The sequence below is a fragment of the Felis catus genome, chromosome A1 (genome assembly GCF_018350175.1).
Source record: "Felis catus isolate Fca126 chromosome A1, F.catus_Fca126_mat1.0, whole genome shotgun sequence".
In the NCBI taxonomy this organism is placed as follows: domain Eukaryota; kingdom Metazoa; phylum Chordata; class Mammalia; order Carnivora; family Felidae; genus Felis; species Felis catus.
This window is the reverse complement of record NC_058368.1, coordinates 156,705,397-156,725,946: the sequence shown is the minus strand read 5'-3', so window position 1 is coordinate 156,725,946 and position 20,550 is coordinate 156,705,397. Positions and strand designations below refer to the sequence as shown.

General features: G+C 37.7%; 1 protein-coding gene across 23 annotated transcripts in view; it reads left to right on the top strand.

Moving 5' to 3' along the window:
• MCTP1 (multiple C2 and transmembrane domain containing 1) overlaps positions 1-20,550 on the top strand; it is a 520,292-nt gene that overhangs the window by 234,996 nt on the left and 264,746 nt on the right. For all 23 annotated transcript variants that reach the window (XM_045040171.1, XM_045040175.1, XM_045040217.1 and 20 more), the window contains exon 2: positions 4,480-4,594. In XM_045040171.1, the coding sequence (XP_044896106.1) occupies positions 4,480-4,594 (115 nt within the window). The remainder of the gene's footprint in view (positions 1-4,479; positions 4,595-20,550) is intronic.

Genomic DNA, 20,550 nt, shown 5'->3' with positions numbered 1-20,550 from the left:
TAGGGAAGGGAAGAATATATTTGAAGTTCCTATAATAGTCACTATAGAAATCTTAAATTTGAAAAAAAAAAAAGGTTTTTAAAATGACTGTTTTAGAGCTGTATATGTACCTAACACTTCGGATACATCTTTCCTAATACCTTTTAACATTCCATGACTTAAGATACTTTACAATAAACAATTATATTTCTAGTATGTCTGTATATAATCGGCCTACCAATTTTCTTTTTGGAACCATCTCAGTGAGCCTGAGGAGAGATGACTCTCTAGATCTGCTTAAGTTCTTGACCACCTTCTTTCAGGGAGTTGGAGGTATCCTTGGAAGCTGACACCATGGTGGCTTGAAGCTTCTCATCCCACACTGCTGGCACACCATTCTCTCAGGGGTTCGGCTCAGACTTCCGTGTGACTCATCCATCCATTTCCCATATCTCCCACATCTTGTCAGTTGACAAATTCAGTTGATTGAATCTCTTCAATATCTCTCAAATTTACTTTTATTTCCATTACCACTGACCAGATCAGGCCCTTGTGACTTAAACTGGACTGTTATAAAACCTGTTAAATAATGTCTATATCGACAGGAGTTTTCTTCTCTTTTCTATCCTATGGAGAGAAAAGGCCTGGTTTTGATTATTTCTGATCTAAGCACTTACTCCAGAGCATATAGGCAATAAATGTTTGTTAAATGAGGATTGGTTATAGTGCTTCCTCTCTTCAAAACCTGGGATGGTTTCATGTTGCCCATGGGTTGAAACTCCTGTCAGCCTGGAGTCAATGCACATCAGCCTTCCTTTACACCTTCTTTCTCACACAGTTTAGTGATGTACCCTCTGGTGACTATTCACCTTGGGCTCTCACTGATTTTCCCATCTTCCCTTCTTTCAAATCTTCACTAGTCAAAGTCCTACCCATATTTTCACACCCTACTCCATTGTCATGTCTCTGAAGGCACCTCAGATTTTTCTCACATAATAAATTGGTCTTTCTTTCCTGCTGTCCCAATGACTAAATGATTCCATTATAGTACAGTCTGTCTTTAATTACAGCTCTTGAGTGGATAGGGTTTCTTTATAAGAGCCAATTTTGATTAGTTGGTAATGGCAGCCTATATCACTAAATACTAAAAAAGGTTTCTGATGGTATACTTAGTTTTCTTTGGCACAGAAGTTCCCAAAACAGATCAGATGCCACCCATGGTCATAGAAAAAGAGAGGAAATAAACTGCCTATGAGTAGCCAACTTTGTTTTTTACCCCCATGTGTGTATCTACTCAGCCAGATCGTATTTCCTTAAAGACATCTTTCTCTTTTCATTGTCTCTGTCACAATTTGTGTTCAATTTGATTCTTAAACACTCTATTCTCTGATTTTAAAAGTTTACAATCTAAAGTGGCAAATATGACATTTGATATAGAATGTGATAACGGACAAGAAAGATATAAAGGCTAATAAAATGGCCCAGGAAGACTGTGTAGGAAGACAAGACATGGAGAGCAAGAGGGGAAAGGCAGGTATCTATTCAAAGGAAATGAAATCAGTATCTTGGAGAGAGATCTGTATTCCCATGTTCATTACAGTATTATTCACAATAGCCAAGATACAGAAACAACATAAATGTTTGTCATCGTGTGAATGGATAAAGAAAATGTGATAAACACACACACACACACACACACACACACACACACACACACGGAGGAAAATTATTCAGGCTTTAAAAAGCCAGTAAATAGAAGTCCAGTGAAGCTATCTCTTAAACTTGGTGTTAAATTCTAAAAGAGCAAAAGCGACAAACCTAATATAACTAAAATTACCTTTGAAACTTCCTTAATTTGCCCATATAGTATAATATACATTTCAAAGTATTATACCAGGTACTCTATAAATAATTAACTCTAAACTTCAAGACACACTGGAAAGAACAATGAAAACTACAAAATATACAGCGATCTGAGCATTCAAACTTTTCTGCCTTTGAAGTACCTATCAAAATACTACAGGAGGATGCTAGAAAATGTCTCCTTTCCCATAGATTTTATTCTATTTCTGAGAAAGTGGTAAATCTATCTATATTTAATATTTATTGATGGGCTTGTTTAGTTTGAAATTATGTATGTACAAGAGCCTAATGAAAGGCTTGGAATGTACTTGGAGCTTAACAGATGTTTGCTGGATTTGAATTTAAATCTTGCTTATTAATTAGACCCATATACAAACTTTTTTGAAAAGTTGTTTAGAAGACCTTGATTGGCTTCCTGTCTTTCAAAGTTGGCATCTTCTGTGTGGCGCAGTGAACAGCTGTCAGTCTTGCCATTTATAGTAGTTTCAAGACACCCTACCCTAGTTCTGGAAATGTGTATTAAAGGGAGATAATGTTTTTTGCCCTCCAAACTTGAAAAATAACATCCTATGCTGACTAGCATCTGGGAAATAGGCAGTCTTGTATACTTTCAATAGTAGTATGAACTATTTAAACTTTTTCTTTGGAAAAAATCATCCTATGAGTGAAATAAAAGCACAAGTCCTTGTAGTAGCAACTACTGAAACCAGCTCCTAATCAATAGAGAAATCATGGTACTCCCACACTATGTAAAATGATATACCTAAAAAAAAAAAAATACAGAATAAAAAACCTAAATATATCTGTATGTGGGGATTAGCAAAGTACCCATGACTTTTTTAAGTTAAATAAATTGTGAAATAATAGACAAAAATATAATACTGTCTTTGTTAAAATAAAAACAAAAAACTGAAAACTCAGTCAAAGAAAAATAAACCCACATGTGTATGTGTTTGTATAAACCCTTCAAAAGTATGGAAGGGTGTACTCTAAATTATTATAATCAGTAACCCCAAGGAGGTGGGCAAATGGATGTTTGAGGGAAGACCAACACAATCATTTCACCCTTGTTCCTCTGTTGTTTGAAGGCATGATTCAAAATAGTGGTGTTAAGAATTAAAAGAAAAAGACAACTGGGAGATGTAATGGGGGTGGAAATGGAGTGGGTGGGATTTGGCAACTTTCTGAACGCGGTAGGGAGGGAAATGAAGAAGTCAAGGAGATTCTGTTGATTTCCAGCCTGACCCACTGTGAGAATAGTGCTGTCATACATAGGAACAGGGATACCATGAGAAGAAGTGGAATCTTTTTTATTGTTACCAGAGGAGAGATGAGGACTTGTCAAAGATGTGCTGCTTCTTATTTTAAATGATAATTTCTCCTATAGGAAAGCTTTCTTCTTGGTCTTGAAACATTAAAAAAAAAGCTGCTTTATAGTATTGCATATGAAATATAGAACTTAAAGAGCCGGACTGGTGTCTAAAATTTTACCTTATCCATGCGTATTATTCCAAAACAAAAGAATATTTCTTTTTGTATTAGAAGATAAATTATAGGAACTTAAAATCATTTCGAATGTGTAAAGAAAAGTAAGTTTTCCTATTGTATTCAAAGTGGCATAAAATATAAAGTATGACCAATCAATTTTTACTGTTTCTTTTGTGTTGTTTCAATATAGCTATTCCTCTTACAAGTGTTTATTTTACTTAATGCCTGTAAATTAATAGTATATTGTTACTGAAGTTATTCTCTATGGGTAGCCTTGCAGAAATTTTGAGTTCTAGAAATAGCTTGTGCACTTGAACTTCTATTCCATAGCAAGCAGCATTAGAAATTTAGCCCCCCTGAGAATTTATTTCTTGCAAATACTGTCAAAATGCTAGGTGAATTTATTTCTGTATAATTATATCATATTTTATGTTGGAATTGAAAAAAAGGTGTGTAATCCATCAGTATGACCCTTTTGCACAGATAAATGAGTCAACACAGTTGCCTGAATAGATCATTTTCATTTTCAGCTCACTTGTATGGAAATCAACTGCTCTTGCATACCTTTATTCTCCATTCATCACTGATTGTATTTTTATCTCAGACACTATTCCTATGTTAGTCTTCCTTGGTTGAATTATGTGGGGCTTTCCATGGGAAATGTTTTCCTGTTATATTTGTTATCTGTAATCTGAGTTAAAACAAGAATTCCGGGGCGCCTGGGTGGCGCAGTCGGTTAAGCGTCCGACTTCAGCCGGGTCACTATCTCGCGGTCCGTGAGTTCGAGCCCCGCGTCGGGCTCTGGGCTGATGGCTCAGAGCCTGGAGCCTGTTTCTGATTCTGTGTCTCTCTCTCTCTCTGCCCCTACCCCGTTCATGCTCTGTCTCTCTCTGTCCCAAAAATAAATAAAAACGTTGAAAAAAATTAAAAAAAAAAAAAGAATTCCTGTGTCATGTTTTTATTTTGATCTAAATAATTTCATGAATTTAAAAACCTTCACAGAACTGGGTGACTATGACATGTGAATGCACAAGATGATTTATTTGATTGACTAATTTTAACAATTTGAGTGAAGCTGCATATGGTCCCCCACTGAAGGAAATAGGAAACATATTAAATTTAATATTTTGCATAATTCTTGTTTTTCAGAAAATAAATACTGCTGGAACCAGTAATGCAGATGTCCCCTTGGCTGATCCCGGAATGTACCAATTGGACATTACCTTAAGAAGGGGTCAAAGTTTAGCTGCCCGAGATCGAGGAGGTAAGAACATAAGAACAACATCACCTGGAAACTTATCCTAAATTTTTGACAGATTCTGTTTTCCTTATGGTTGCTTAAGTTAAAAAAATCAACTATAATTTTATAATTTTCAGAAGGTTGTGTTCAACATTATGGCTTGAAGCTTTATTTGACTCCTGTGACCATGGAGCAAGAGGTTACGATACAAATCAAAAACTCCTACACTGACCCTGACCCAGACAGCATGGTTCCTACCAAATTGCTGACAAATTAGACTCTTCCTTGTATATTATCAGTGACATAATTGGTTAGTAGATGAAGCACATATTTGGAGCTATATCAGAAGTCAACTTTTGGCAGACCTGAAATTGTTGTTGCTGCATAGATTTGCATAGCTGCATCTGCTAAAACTGCAGAATCCAGAACTAAAATTTCACCAAAACTTTGGAGATTCCCACAGGTGATTTTATGAGGCTTTGTTGGACCTGGCAATAATCTCATAGTAGGTCTTTGTAGGCCACAATGGAAGAACAGAAAAGGAAAATTGTCTTTAGTTTCTGGATTCCAAATCTCAAGGCAGTCTCCTGGGGAACTAGCTTGGGCTACATTAGGGATTCCTTGAACCCAGATTAAAGGCAGCACCAGCGATGGACCCTAACTAGACTTGGATCATCCTTTTCATATTTTGAAATACCAGCCATTCAAAATGTGGAGACCTGAGTGCCCTGAGGACTCACAATTCCAAAGGAAGCTGAATTTAAGTTTAACTCCTCCAATAAGGAAGGAGGCTCCTCCAGTAAGCCTCTAACAGGCGTCAGACAACCTGAAGAGGTTTCCTGGCATCATGCAGTGTTGTTTTCTCTTCCCACCCTATTTGACGTACACACTTAGGATGTGGAAGGCACCAAATTAGGACAATAGCTTATAATATCTACATCCCGTCTCTATAAGAACAAAATAGAGAAAATAATTTGGTATAATAATGGGCTTTTAAGACCAGAAACTATATAACTAATCGATTTGATTTTTGAATAAAAACTAGTAAATATCAGAACATTCTTAAGGAATGAAGGTGTATTGGAAATATAGAATTTTAATACATTTAATTTTCAAAATTAACCATCCAGTTAAGTAGCTGAGGACACATTTTTATTGAATTTAACTGCTTGTCTCAAAAGCAGTTACAATTAGATTAGAGAAAGAAAATAATGCTATTAACATAGTATTATTTTGTTGTATATATTTATGCAACTTGTTTTTAGTTTTCAGAGTATTCTTAATTACATTACATTGCATCATTTGATTTAAAATAGAATTGAATCAGTCATCAGGAGATCAAATTTTTAGTTCTAGTTATGCACTCCCAACAATATTAAATACATGTGTAAATAATTATTTAATACAACATTGTTTGTAACTATAAAATGCCCATAAATAGGAGAGGTGTTTAAATAAACCATGGTACATCCACATGATCAAATACTATGCAGCTATAAAGTAAAGAATAAGGAAATTATCTAGGAATTGATATGAAAAGAGTTGCAGGATATATTATTAACTGACAAAGCAAAATATGAAAGATTACTGATAGTATGGAATATAAGAAAGGAGGGAGTGTAAGAAATTATGCATTATCTGGTCATTTGTTCAAAAAGAAATATCAGAAGTAAAATCCAGAAGCTAATGAGATTGGTAACATACATAATATGGGTAAGGACAGGTGTTAAGAATGAGGGATGGGAATGGGATAAAAAGGGTGAGGAAGAAGTTAATGTTCTTTGAGTAAACCTTGTTATTATGGCAGTATTTCAGATCCAGTTAACTAGATAAATAAGTAAGTATCTATTAGGATGTGGGAGGAACCCAAAATTAATTGTAACTATAATCATACCTTACGGGGATGAGGAATAAAACAACTAATCTAAGTGATCATGTAAAACAGTGTTTGGATTATACACCATAAAATTCAAGACAAAAAACACTATCCATGATCTACCTTAGAGCATGACTGCCAATTCTGAAACTACTTAATGTGTGTAATAGGACTGAACAAGTAGGTAAATATATTATACATAATGAGAGCCAGGTTTTCCACTGTTGGAAAAAGAAGTTATAAAAATAGAACAAGAGAAAGATGGAATGAACCTTCTGGTGTTAGAAAGGCATCAGCGTGAACTAATGGTTTTAATATGTATAACTAATAGTTTTTAATATGTAAATGGTTTCTAATAGAGATTAAAATGGATAGAAGTGTGTGTGTGTGTGTGTGTGTGTGTGTGTGTGTGTGTGTGTGTGTGTTTCCTACATCTGTTTGCTGACAGGGCCTGGAAGCAATTCCAAATGTGTAATGGCAGACAAGCAATCGACATACCATTGGGTCCAGATTTTGGTTTCTAAATACAGTTTCCCTAATAAAAGTAAGCAGGGCTCCTACAGAAATGGTTGATTGCAGATCCGGGGCAAGGAAAGTACAAGATGAGCATGGAATATTTTGCAGTCCCAGACAGTAAGGAAGTAATAAAAAATTGATGGCATGATGTCAAAACAACATAGAAGCCAACTTAAAAGAGCAGCTCTTAGTAATCAAAACTTGGACAATTTCAGCAACAAAATGAATGATGGTAATAATGAATTCTAACCCATCAAATAATATAATATCAATATCTATGAATTCATGCTGGTAAGTAAATAACTGAATACATAAGGAAGCAGGGGAGCAGGTACAGCTTTTCCTTATGGCATAATTCCAACAAACAATTGTAGAAAGAAAATAGGAATAGAAAATTGCGTTTTAACAAACACCACAGTAACATGTTGCAGGCAAAAATCAATAGATGCCACAATTATATGTGCGAAATTATGATGAGAAATAGGATATTTGCATCATTTCAAGGTATTTCCCAACAATAGACATATGAGTTACAAAGGAAGAATAGTAACTTTCCAGTGGAGAAACTTGGAAGACACCACCTAATCCAAGTGGATTGAGACAGACATGGACCCCCTGGTATGATGCATTGACAAAGGCTCATCCTTTCTGTAACACTCTTGTTAACAATGCATAACGTCAATGTGATTGTGAGAAAACATAAGGCAAACTCTGGCAATATATGATGCTAGTTACCTGAACAGAGTAGCAGCTACCCTTTGGACAGGGTGCACACAGTCTTGCCCCACAGTTCCGTGTCTCCACGGATCTCAGCATGGATGGCACTGTCCACACACTGTCTTTCTTATAGTTGCAAATTATTCTGTATGGTTGTCTCTGCCAAAAATAGGAAGTTTTTCAAGGTAGAACAAGAGGACCATGTTCTTAAGAAAAACAGGAAAGAAAATACTTTGTGGAGGTGAAGAATATCCCAAAGTGTTTAAAATGCGAACTCCAATCCAGCTTCACTGTTTTACTTACTTGGCCTGGCATTTATGAGGTTTTTATTGACTACATGTGAGAAGAGATATTTAAACAAAGGAAACAACCTGAGTTAAGTATTGGATTGATTAAAATTTATCTTAGACACACCTGTGAATGACAGGTGTGTTAAGCATGTGATTGGATAGGTCATATTGGGTCACTTTAAACTTGTGAATTTTATACAGATCATTTATACATACAGGACAGTTAGATGGAGATAGATAGTTTGAAGTGAGAAAACAAGCGAAGAAACACTGTAGGCATGTGGGAACATAGTCTTGAGGGCCTCATCTGGAATTATGGATGTGGAAATGGAGAAGGAAAGGAAAATGTGAGAGGCCCTCCAAAGGAAGTCTGCTAGCCCCTGAGGTCAAATGGCTGAGGGAGTTCAGAAAAACCTTTGAGATTTAAGGATGATCGTACCTGGGAGCCATGTGGATTTTGGAAAAAGGTGAATGTCAGCAAAAATATTTGCATAACTATTAGAACTAACAGAAATTGTACTCTTATCATTTATTACATTGATGCCCTTACCAACTGCCCATCAAAACCAAAATACCTGTGCCCCCTCTGTTTCATATCACCCATGCACAGAATAGTAGAATGGGAAAACTCACTTCACTGTCACCAACGCCACTAGAATATTGTTTGAACTTTTCATCTCCAGAATCTTCCTTCATAACATAATTGGCACTGAGTTAGGCTCAGCAGTCAGAACTGGCCATCATTCTTCTTACAATGCTACTGCCTCTTGCTAGGTTTTATTGTCTCTGCTTTAAGCAGTCTAATGAACTAGAAACACATGATCTTGAAGAGTCGGACAGACATAATTTCAAAACCAAGCTCAACATTTTATTAGCTCTATGATTTTGAGTGATATGTGTTATCTCTCTGCTGAAGTTGTATGGGTCCAGAGTTAGCAAACAAAAATACAGGATGCCTCATTAAGTTTGAATTTCAGATAAGCAACACATTATCTTTTAGTAGAAATGCATTGCATCTAATCCACAATATAATGAATATAGATAATAATATCATACCATACGTAATGTAGTAAGTATTGCTATAATGGCAACATATGACAATTTATAAATGTATCAGAGTAACAGGCTGAACACCTCAAACTTACACAATATTACATGTCAATTTATTCGATAAAAAATTAATAAAAATTTCTTAACTTCATCTCACACTACTTGGGACATACTTTACTAAAATGTTGTATATTGTTTATCTGAAATTTCAGTTTTAACTGAATTCCTTATTTTAGCTGGCAGCCTTGTGACAATCATCATGTCTAGTTATTATTAGAACAATGCTATTTATATTTTGATTGGACTGGGTTTTTCGGGACCAAATTATAATCTAGCACATTTGAATGTAATGTCTTGACAGGATTATTTGTATTGTTAGAAAAGGGAGAGAGAGTAATCTGTGTACTTAAGTCTGGTGCTAGCAATTCTCTCCAATGTTATTTCTTGTGATTTGTACCATGGAAGAGGTATTAATTTTCTAGGGCTGATTTTACAAATTAGCACAAACTTGGTGGCTTAAAACAACAGAGATTTATTACCTCTCAGCTCTGGAGTCCAGGAGTCAAATAGTCAAGGGCAATACTCCCTCCAGAGGCTCTCGGGAAAAATTCTTCCCTGCTTTGTCTAGTTCCTGTTGACTCCAGGGATCCCTTGCCCTGTGGTAGCATCACTCTGATCTCAGCTTCCATCCTTACATGGTACCCCCCTCTGTGTCTCTAAGTCTCAAATCCCTCCCTGCTTTCTCTCTCATAAGGACTGTCATTGGATTTAGGGCCTAACCTAAATCCAGGATGATCTCATCTGAAGATTAGTACCTTCAGTACATCTACAAAGCCCCTATTTCCAAATAAGGTCACCTTTACAAGTATCGGGGTTAGGACTGAGACATATCTCTGGGAGAACCCAAGTCAACCCACGATAGAGGACAACTGATTCTCTTCAAATACTACGAACAAATCTAAATACTCAAAAAAGTGGGGCAGTGCACCTGGGTGGCTCAGTCAGACTTCGGGTCAGGTCATGATCTCACGGTTCTTGGGCCCGAGCCCCACTTTGGGCTCCGTGCTGCCAGCTTGGAGACTGCCTAAGATTCTCTCTTCCTCTCTGCGCCTCACCACTCATGCTTTCTCTCTCTCTCAAAAATAAGTAAATAGGGGCGCCTGGGTGGCGCAGTCGGTTAAGCGTCCGACTTCAGCCAGGTCAGGATCTCGCGGTCCGTGAGTTCGAGCCCCGCGTCGGGCTCTGGGCTGATGGCTCAGAGCCTGGAGCCTGTTTCCGATTCTGTGTCTCCCTCTCTCTCTGCCCCTTCCCCGTTCATGCTCTGTCTCTCTCTGTCCCAAAAATAAATAAACGTTGAAAAAAAAAAATTAAAAAAAAAAAAAAAATAAGTAAATAAACTTAAAAAATAAATAAAAATTTAAGAATTAAAAAAAGGTTTTAAAAAGTGATCCATGTGGGGCGCCTGGGTGGTGCAGTCGGTTAAGCGTCCGACTTCAGCCAGGTCACGATCTCGCGGTCTGTGAGTTCGAGCCCTGCGTCAGGCTCTGGGCTGATGGCTCAGAGCCTGGAGCCTGCTTCCGATTCTGTGTCTCCCTCTCTCTCTGCCCCTCCCCCGCTCATGCTCTCTCTCTCTCTGTCCCAAAAATAAATAAAAGTTGAAAAAAAAATTAAAAAAAAAAAGTGATCCATGTTTTACTGTCAGCCAAAGAAGGTCTTAGAACTAAACTATGGCATATAACAAATTCAATGAGGCATTAGATCATCTGCAAAAAAAAAAAAAAAAAGTGATCCATGGAAACTTGTTTATTCTGATTGTATTTATAACAATGTTAGAAATCCCTGCACTGAGTAGAGTTCGAGAAATCCAGTCCCTCCACTCTGTGAGTCTGATGTGTCACTGCCAAAGGAAAGTTTCCAAGTCTTGTGAGAACAGTGTTTTCAGGTTGGATTAAAGATTACAGAAACCTGGGGGATGGGAAAGGCTTTAGAAGGTTTCCCCCTGCAAGCTTCATTTTTCTCACAGCTTAGTGAAAGCTCACTCACTGAGAACTGATATCAGTTATAAGATAGCCAGATCTGAGAAAATGAATTGGAAAGCATTTTTTCCCAAAATAATTCAATTTGACAAAAATGAAACATTTTTCATTTTTGTAGTATATAAGTATAAATAAGCTTTTTTCAAGTTGGAGGGCCTGTCAGCAATTTTGCCATTAAATGTCATTTCTGACAACTTTTAAAGACAGTGATTGTCTGAGTGCATAAGGCATGGTCACATTTCTGGTGTGAATTATGCATCAGGCATGACGGTTGGTGTTCACATATATTTCCCTCATCTTCACAGGATTGGCTATAAGGGTCGCTGCCATCTCAACACCTTCACTTCCCTTTTGGTGTTCAGGATCCTCTCTGGTTCTGAGGCTGAGGAATTTCCTCTCTGGTAGATGGCCATATATCCTGGTTTGCCTGAGGGAAGCTCTTTTTTTTTTTTTAACTGGCATAATTGTTAATAGTGCTTCGTTTCACTCTCAAAAGCATCCCAATGTCAGAGACATACTGTATATAGTGATGGTTGCTAGAAAAAGTTCTAGTCCTGTTAAAGTTGGTCAGAAAATTAAGCTGTGTGAATGTCCCTTTTTTCGCAGAAGGAGAATGCAGCTTGTATCATCAGAGGAAGGTTTATCTCTGAGCAGGTTGGAGATACCTTTTTCTTGGCAACTCCTTCTTTACATTTACAACGGTTGATGAGCTACCCTTATAGCCAATCCTGTGAAGATGAGGGAAATATATCTTAGCTATATGCTGAATTAAATAGCTCACATATATTTGAACTTGATAAATGAGAAGTAGGTGATCACAACTGAGCCAATGGTTCTTCAAGTTCAAATTTATTAGAAATGTTTGCTCATCTTGCAGAACACTCACAGAACAAGTTACTCACAATCCAGGGTTTTGCTGTAGTTAGATAAGAAGGACCAACTTTTATTGAATCTTTGCAAAAACTGCAGTGCCATGTAAAGTAAAAGGACCCAGGAAAGGCACTGTGTATAATATCTGACATTGTTCTCAGTGGTTTATCAACAAGGCCAATTAATATGCATCGTATTTCCTTCAGGATCTGCATAGACTTTGCCAATGGTGGATTTTTTGGAAATGTGATTTGATTTGTTATAGATGATTTGATTTAGAATAAGTATAATTTAATTCAGCATCTGTTAACAAAGGATGATTTTAAGCTTAACTCATTTTAAAAGTACATCTCTGAGCTCCATTTATTAGACATTGTCCTTAATTCTCTGGAGGTTAATTAGCTTATATTTATAGTTTACCATATTTAAACTTCTCAAAGAATATGTTCCTTCTTGGTATAAACATAAAGGAAATTTTATGTGTTCCTGAATTTTGATGTATCTTGCCCATGGAAAGAAATATTCTCAGGAATTTAGTAGGATTCACATTCCCTGAAATTGGATCATACGAAGTATACAAAATTATCCTTTTTGAAAATTTTGAAATGTCAATTGGCACAGTACCCCAATTAAGAATGAGCTTATATTTTTGGTACAACTGTTTGATATAGCCAAACCCTACAAAGTTATAGCCCTGTTGATTAAGATTATTTTAAGAGAGGACATTCGTTCTAATTAGCACTAATTTAATCTTCTAAACTTTGGGTTGAGAGGAGCAGACTAAAGGGGATTTATCATGTGCTTATTATAAATTAAACGATTAAAACGAATACCAATATTTAAAGCAGTGACAGCAATATTCTTCAGTGACAGCAGATGGCCACATGGAACTCCTCAAATACAAAACCAAGACCACAGAATTTCTCATATCTGAATCATTCTTTGGAAACCTGTGAAACCATTCTGGCCTTCCTTTCGTGGAACCCCTGAGATGTCCTAGGTCCCAAACTATCCCTCCAGTCTCACTCAGGCCTTCAAGCCTATTTCACTTCTCCTAGAGCTAATGCTAGATGGCAAGATGCCATAGAACCACAGAACCAGAGTCCTTTCAAATGGCCCTTGGACTTTGATAGGAGAGAGCTCTGAACATGGGCTGGAATCACCATGTCTCTGAAAAACCTAATAGTTTATCAGTCATAGCTGCCCTTAAAGAGCAAGGTCAAGGAAACACAAAGAATCCTGAGCGTTCTTGTGTTGTTACTTGATCTACACCTGATGTCTGCTGACTTTGATGTTCCTATGAGACCGACTATCTCTGTGGTGTAGAGGCTGCTTTTAGGCAACCAACTTGAGCATTGGAAACCTGAGTAAGGTAGAAGGACCCACAGTGGCCACCAGGCTGACTACAAACCCGCCCATTAGGCAACCCACTTCAAAATATCCATAAACCCCGCCTGACCAATGGGTTTCTTAAAGCTGGACACAGGTACCAAAAAAGGAAAATTCCATATGTTCCCATATCTCCTCATCTTCCCCCTTAACTATGGCCTCCCACCTCTGCCTCCCCACAGTCTCTCCTTTGCTGTCCTGACCACTACTCCCTTGCAGTGTATTCAATAAACTTCTATCTCCTTTGTTCTTCCTTGGGTGAATTCTTTTACCACACACTCGCTGGCCTCCACCCGATCAGGTTGCCTCACATGTGGGTCCTCCAAAAATTGTGAAAAGAAAATATTTCATTCAATTTAGTTATGAATGTGTATCAGAAATGTATCACAGGGGCACCTGGGTGGCTCAGTCTATTAAGCATTCGGCTCTTGACTTTGGCTTAGGTCATGATCTCACACTTTGTGGTTTGAGCCCCACATCAGGCTCTGTGCTGGCATTGGGGAGCCTGCTTGGGATTCTCTCTCTCTCTCTCTCTCTCTCTCTCTCTCTCTCTCTCTGCCCCTCCTCCACTACTGTGCATGTGTGTGCTCTCTCTCTCTCTCAAAATAAATGAACTTAAAAAAATGTATCACATTTCTTTTGCAAGTAAAAAGGCTCCTTCTAGACTATATCAAAGATTCACTCCTAAGAAAATTTTATTGGCAAGTTTTTAGTTTTCTATCTTTATATTATTCTAAAAGCAAACACCAGATTTCTAGATCAAAGATCAGACATTATTACTTATCGTATTGGTTTCTCAAGCTTCACTCTCTCCCTTCAGGGAGATGGCAGTGAGAACATTTGTCAGCTGCGTATACAGGGGGTCTGTACTGTGGAGAAGAAACCAAAATTATGCAACTGGGGAGCTTTATAAAAACAACTGCGCAGCAGCCCCTCCTCCCATCTTAGGAGAGAAAAAGACCTTATCTTTCTGAAGTGAACAGATTCTCTCTTGAGATAAGAGAAGAACTCTTAGATCTTCACAACCATTTGAAATGTAAACTCATGGCTCTAAGCCTTTCAAGCTTCCAACGTGAAAAGAAAATGGTTCTGGGGAAAAGGAGACATTCTCTATCTTTATAGCTTGTACTGAATTTCTTCATTTATTATGTCCCTGTTGTTTACCTTTCTGTTAAGTGTGGATTTTGCCTATTGTCAATAGGTGTAGATGCTGTGTTATTATGGTCTAAAGTGAAATTATCTTTGTAGTTGAAGCATGACCACTTTAGCACTCACAGATATCTTTAGTATGTAGACTGACAAGTGGTTTTAAATTTTAAAGGGTTACAATTTTGTAACAAGTGTACTGAGAGACATTGGCTACAAAATTGTACATTTAAGCTTTTCTAGATTTTCTAGTGTTTGGGGAACATACTAACCTATTGAAAAACGTTCTCAGAGAATAATTTCTAGTTAAATTTAGAAAAGAATTGAACAAAGCTCTCTTCTTTATTAAAGAAAATTTGAGTATAAATTATAAGAATAAAATAAATTACTTTTCCAAAAAGTGTATTCAAGTTTAAAAGTTCTCAAGCTTCAGTCAATTATCTTAAATAATATCTCATTAGCAGTGTATCACAGAAGAAAAACACCATGTTTTTTAAGTGTGGATAGGCACAAGCAGAGCATGACACAGATTTGAGCTTCTTTGGGAGATAATCCCAGAAGGCAGTGGTAGGGGCAAGAATAAATAGGGAAAGGAAGGGAGTCAGCACAGGGTGAGTGAAAAATCAGGTTAGTTCTGGGACCTCTAAGACATGGTGTGGAATGCCCCTAGCAAGCCCTAATGCGTAACCAAGAAGACCGACTATTTGTTTACCAATTCCCATATGCCATTTGCTAAGGCTTGCTCTGAAGCATGTATCACCGAGGCCTGGGCCATGCTTGTGCCAAGCACACTCCTGTGCAGAAAGTCACAGGTGCTTGAGGAAGGTATAGAGGTAGAAAGTCTTTGATGTGTAGGAAAACTGAGAGTGTAGTGGTTGGACAGTGGCAATCTGCTACAGCATACGATGGGCATCAGAGAGTCCAAGAGTGAGTCACGGAGTAACTAAGCATCATTTGCAAATGGAATAATAAAGGCATCTGCCTCCTGGGCGTGTTCTACAGGTTAAATGGGATTCTACACATAATGTTTTAGAGTAAGACACAAAGTAAGCCCTCTAATCATCTACAAGGCATAACCCAGAGATATTGTGGTTTTAGTTTCACTGCAGTAAAGTGAATATCACAATAAATAGAGTCAAAGGGAGTTTTTGCTTTCCCGGTGCATTTAAAAGTTATGTTTACATTACACTTCAGTCCATTAAGTGTGCAATAGCATTATGTCTGAACAAACAATGTATACACCTTAATTTAAAAATATTTTATTATTTAAAAAAAGGCTAGCCATCGTCTGAGCTTTCAGCTAGTTGCCATCTTTTTGCTGGTGAGGGTCTTGCCTCCATCCACGTTGATGTTTGCTGACTGACCAGGGTGGTAGTTGCTGAGGATAGGGGTGGTTGTGGTAATTTCTTAAAATAAGACAGCAGCAATGTTTGCCACATTGATTGACTCTTCTTTTCACTATTTCTCTGTTGCATGTGATGCTGTTTGATAGCATTTTATTCATGGTAGAACTTCTTTCAAAATTGGAATCAATCCTCTCAAACTATGCAGCTGTTTCATCAACTAAGTTTGTCATATTCTAAATCCTTTGTTGTCATATCTGCAGTCTTCACAGCATCTTCACCAGGAATAGATTCCATCTCAAGAAACCACTTTCTTTGCTCATGCTTAAAAAGAAGCAACTCCTCATCTGTTAAAGTTTTGTCATGAGCAACAATTCAGTTCCGTCTTCAGGCTCCACTTCTAATTCTCATTCTCTGGCTTTTCCCACCACATCTGTAGTTACTTTCTGCTCTGAAGTCTTGAATCCCGTAAAGTCATCCATGAGGATTGAAATCAACTTCTTCCAAATTCCTATTCATGTTGAGTTTTAACCCCTTCCTGTGAATCACAGATGTTTTTAATGGCATCTGGCATAATGAATAGTTTCCATAGGTTTTCAGTTTACTTTGCCCAGATCCATGAGAGGAATCACTCATGGTGACTTGAAAGTTGAAATTACCCCTTGGTCCACAGGTTGATGAATGGACATTGTGTTAGCAAGCATGAAAACAATATTAATCTCATTATGCATCTCCATCAGAGCTCTTGGGTGACCAGGTGTATTGTCAATGAGCATAATATTTTGAAAGGAATATTTTTTTCTGAGTAGAAGGTCTGAATAATGGAACTACAATATTCAGTAAGCCATGTTATATAAACAGACGTGCTGTCATCAGGTTTTGTTGTTCCACTTACAGAGCACCTGCAGAATAGATGTAGCATAATTCTTAAGAGTCCTACAATTTTCAGAATGGTAAATGAGCATTGACTTCCGTTTAAAGTCACCAGCTTCATTGACCCCTATAAGAGAGTCAGCCTGTCCTTTGAAACTTTTTTTGAAAGTTTATTTATTTAAGCAATCGCTACACCCAACATGGGGCTCCAACTCATGACCCCAAGGTCAAAAGTCACATGCCCCATCCTTTGAAACTTTGAAGCAAGACATTGACTTCTTTTCTCTAGCTATAAAAGTCCTAGATGGCATCTTATTCCAATGTAAGCCTGTTTTGTCTACGTGGAAAATTGTTTAGCCACACTAAACAATAACCATCTTTTTGAGTTACGTTATCTAAATCTTCTGGACAACTTGCTGCAGCTTCTACATCAGCACTTACTGCTTCACCTTGTACTGAGTTCTCATCTGAACCTTGAAATTTTTAGGCTGCAGAGTTCAGTTCATTGCAGTTGTAAGAATGAAACCCATGTTATAGCGATTATTTCTTTCACTTAAATTTCATGAACCAACCTCTGCTGTCATCAAACTTGTCTTCTGCAGCTTCCACATCTCTCAACCTTGATAGAATTGAAGAGAGCTATGGCCTTACTCTGTATTTGGCTTTGGCTAAAGGGAATGTTGTAGCTGGTTTGATCTTCTATCCAGAATACTGAAATTTTCTCCGTATCAGCAATATCATATCATTCATGTGTTCACTGGAATAACTTTTACCTTCCAAGAACTTTTCCTTTGCATTTGCAACTTGGCTGTTTGGCACAAGAGGCTTAGCTTTTGGCCTGCGTCACCTTTCAACTTCCCTTCCTCACTAAGCTTAATCATCTCTAGCTTTGGATTTAAAGTAAGAGACACACAACTCTTCCTTTCACTTGAACACGTATAGGCCATTGTAGGGTTATTGGCCTAATTTCAATATTGTTGTGTCTCAGGGATTAGGGAGGCTTGAAGAGAGGGAGAGAGATGGGGGAATGGCCAGGCAGTGGAACAGTCAGAACCCACACAACATTTATCATTTAAGTTTGCTATCTTACATAGGCACAGTTCGTGGCACCCCCAAAACAGTTACAATAATAACACCAAAGATCACTGATCACAGATCACCATAACTATAAATATAGTAATAATGAAAAATTTTGAAATGCTGTGAAAGGTACCAAATGTGACACAGAGACACAAAGTGAGCCTATGCTGTTGGAAAAAATGGTGCCAATGGACTTGCTTAGTGCAGGGTTGCCAGAAACCTTCAATTTATAAAATGTGCAGTATCTGCAAAGTGCAATGAAACAAGTTATGTCTATATTTCCACCATCATCAACAACATTATTATTATCAGCATGGTATTAACTGAAGTGTTACTGGTTAAATTAGTGAATATTTCTTTTTTCTTTTTAAGTTTACTTATTTATCTTGTGAAAGAGAAAGAACACAGGAGGGACAGAGAGGGAGAGACAATCCCAAGCAGGCTCCATGCTGTCAGTGTGGAGCCAGATGCAGGACTTGATCTCATGCCCCTGGGATCATGATCTGAGCCAAAATCAAGAGTAGGTCCTTTAGCCAACTTATCCACCCAGGTGCCCCATAAGTTGGTGGATATTTCTGAATGAGAGCTGCAAGGACTTTTTTCCCATTATTTTTAGTTAGTATTATATATTCTAATTGGTTCTGGCACTCAGCTTTGGAGTTTTTGCCTTTAGAGTTTTGCCAACTTATGTTGTTGACAGTCTACTCATTTTATGTCTTTTTACTATTTATTCCAGCGCCAGCAGCCATTCTGCCTCACACGGAGAGAAAAAGCAGGGTTCTTGCTAAGAATTGAAAAAGGCAATTGCTTTTGTGATGCTGAGGATATTTCTCATACCTTTTTTTCTAACTTTTAAAAGCACAAACCTTGTATTTTGTCCTTAAATATCATACTCCTATTTCCTTAATAATTTTGGAATTGAACTCTGGGATCATTAAAACAGAATCCTGGAAAGGAATGATTATCTGTTTTCAAAATGGCAAAAAAATAAAGCTAGAGAAAGCAATCTGTACTTCAGAGTATTTAAAATGGTTTACTGATTTCAGTTTCACCATTGTGACCCAAGGACATTGATTCATATGTGGCTCCCAAGAAACTTAACAGAAGACCAGTGGGGAGGGGAAGGGGGGGAAAAGTTACAGAGAGGGAAGGAGGCAAACCCTAAGAGACTCTTAAATACTAAGAACAAACTGAGGGTTGATGGGGGGTGAGGGGGAGGGGAAAGCGGGTGATGGGCATTGAGGAGGGCGCCTGTTGGGATGAGCACTGGGTGTAGTATGGAAACCAACTTGACAATAAATTATATATATATATATATATATATATATATATATATATATATATATATATTCTTTATGTTCTTTATGAATAATATATGTCATAGAGGAAGTCAGTAGGTTTTTCTTTTTACTCCATCACATGTACCAAAAAAATCAGTAGAGTGGAAGGTTAACACCTGTCAAATGGATAACTTTTACTTTTGAAATACACCAATGTGGAGTATCAGCAATGCAAAAAACTGAACAAGGTAACATTTCATTTTTTCACGAGAGAATAAGGAATTGTTCTTAAAATTTTATTAGCAAAAATAAGAAGATTTCAGATTTGCCATTGCTTAATAGTATGTGTACTATTACTTCAGAAATTTCAAACTTATGATACATTTATATTTCTTCCTATGCTCTGATGTACAATTAGGTATATGCTTTGGGATGGATGGTAGGATCTGGTGTATAGCCTTGTGAAGACAAAGTATTGCACACACTGCTTTTAAGAAGTCCCGCATAATTGGTAGGAAGAGTAATAGTAGTCCCTGGGGAAAGTGACCTGTGCCATGCCAGAGAGGGCCTCACAGTTGATAATTCTGTAATTTATTTGTGCCTTGAGCCTCTAACTCTGATGAGGTCTGGAAAATAGGATGTAAGAAACTGGTTCAATAAAACTGGATTTAATACGTGTGGTGTAAACAGAATTTTAAGTTGACCCATAACAATCTGTGTCCTTTGTATTAATTCTCTCCCCTTTAGTATGGGTGGAATCTTTGAGTATGATGGGATATCACTTCTGTGATTATGATATGTTATATGGCAGAAATTAAAGGGATTTTTGCAAATTTAGTAGATGTTTCTAATAAACTGATTTTAAGTTAATCAAAGGAATGTGATCTTTGATGAACCTGACCTAACCAGGTGAGTCCTTTGAAAGTAACTGGAACCTTCCTTGAGATAATGAGATCCTTTTGCTGACCTTAAAAAAGTAAACAGCTATGTTATGAACTAACAATGGAGAGCAATGATCTCCAAGAGCCAAGGGCTTCATTCTTACAACTGCAAGGAACTGAATTCTACAGCCTAAAGATTTCAAGATTCAGATGAGAAGTCAGCCCAGCTCACACCTTGTTATGCCCTGAATTCATGATCCCCAAAGACCACCAGGGAGCCGAGTCTGATGCAAAAGCAAAGAGCCTTTATTCGAGCTAGCTCAGTCTCAATCCCCTACCTGCACCTACGCAGCGGTGAGATGCGGGGGAGAGAGCGAGTTTCAAAAGCACAAAGGTTTTATAGGGGTCTAGGGGCAGTTGGTGAGGTAATGGCTGTGGCCTTAGCCAATTGGCTGGGGAAGGGTCGTAGCCTCAGCCGATTGGCTGGGGAAGGGTCGGAGTCCCGTTACACAGGTCGCCAGGCGTGTTTTGATCAGGAAGTTTGAACGAGTGAGCGGGAGGTTACTCAAGGGGAGGCGGCGTGGTCTGAGGTTTCTGCGATTTTCCCGGAAAGGGGCCATGTCAGGGACATAG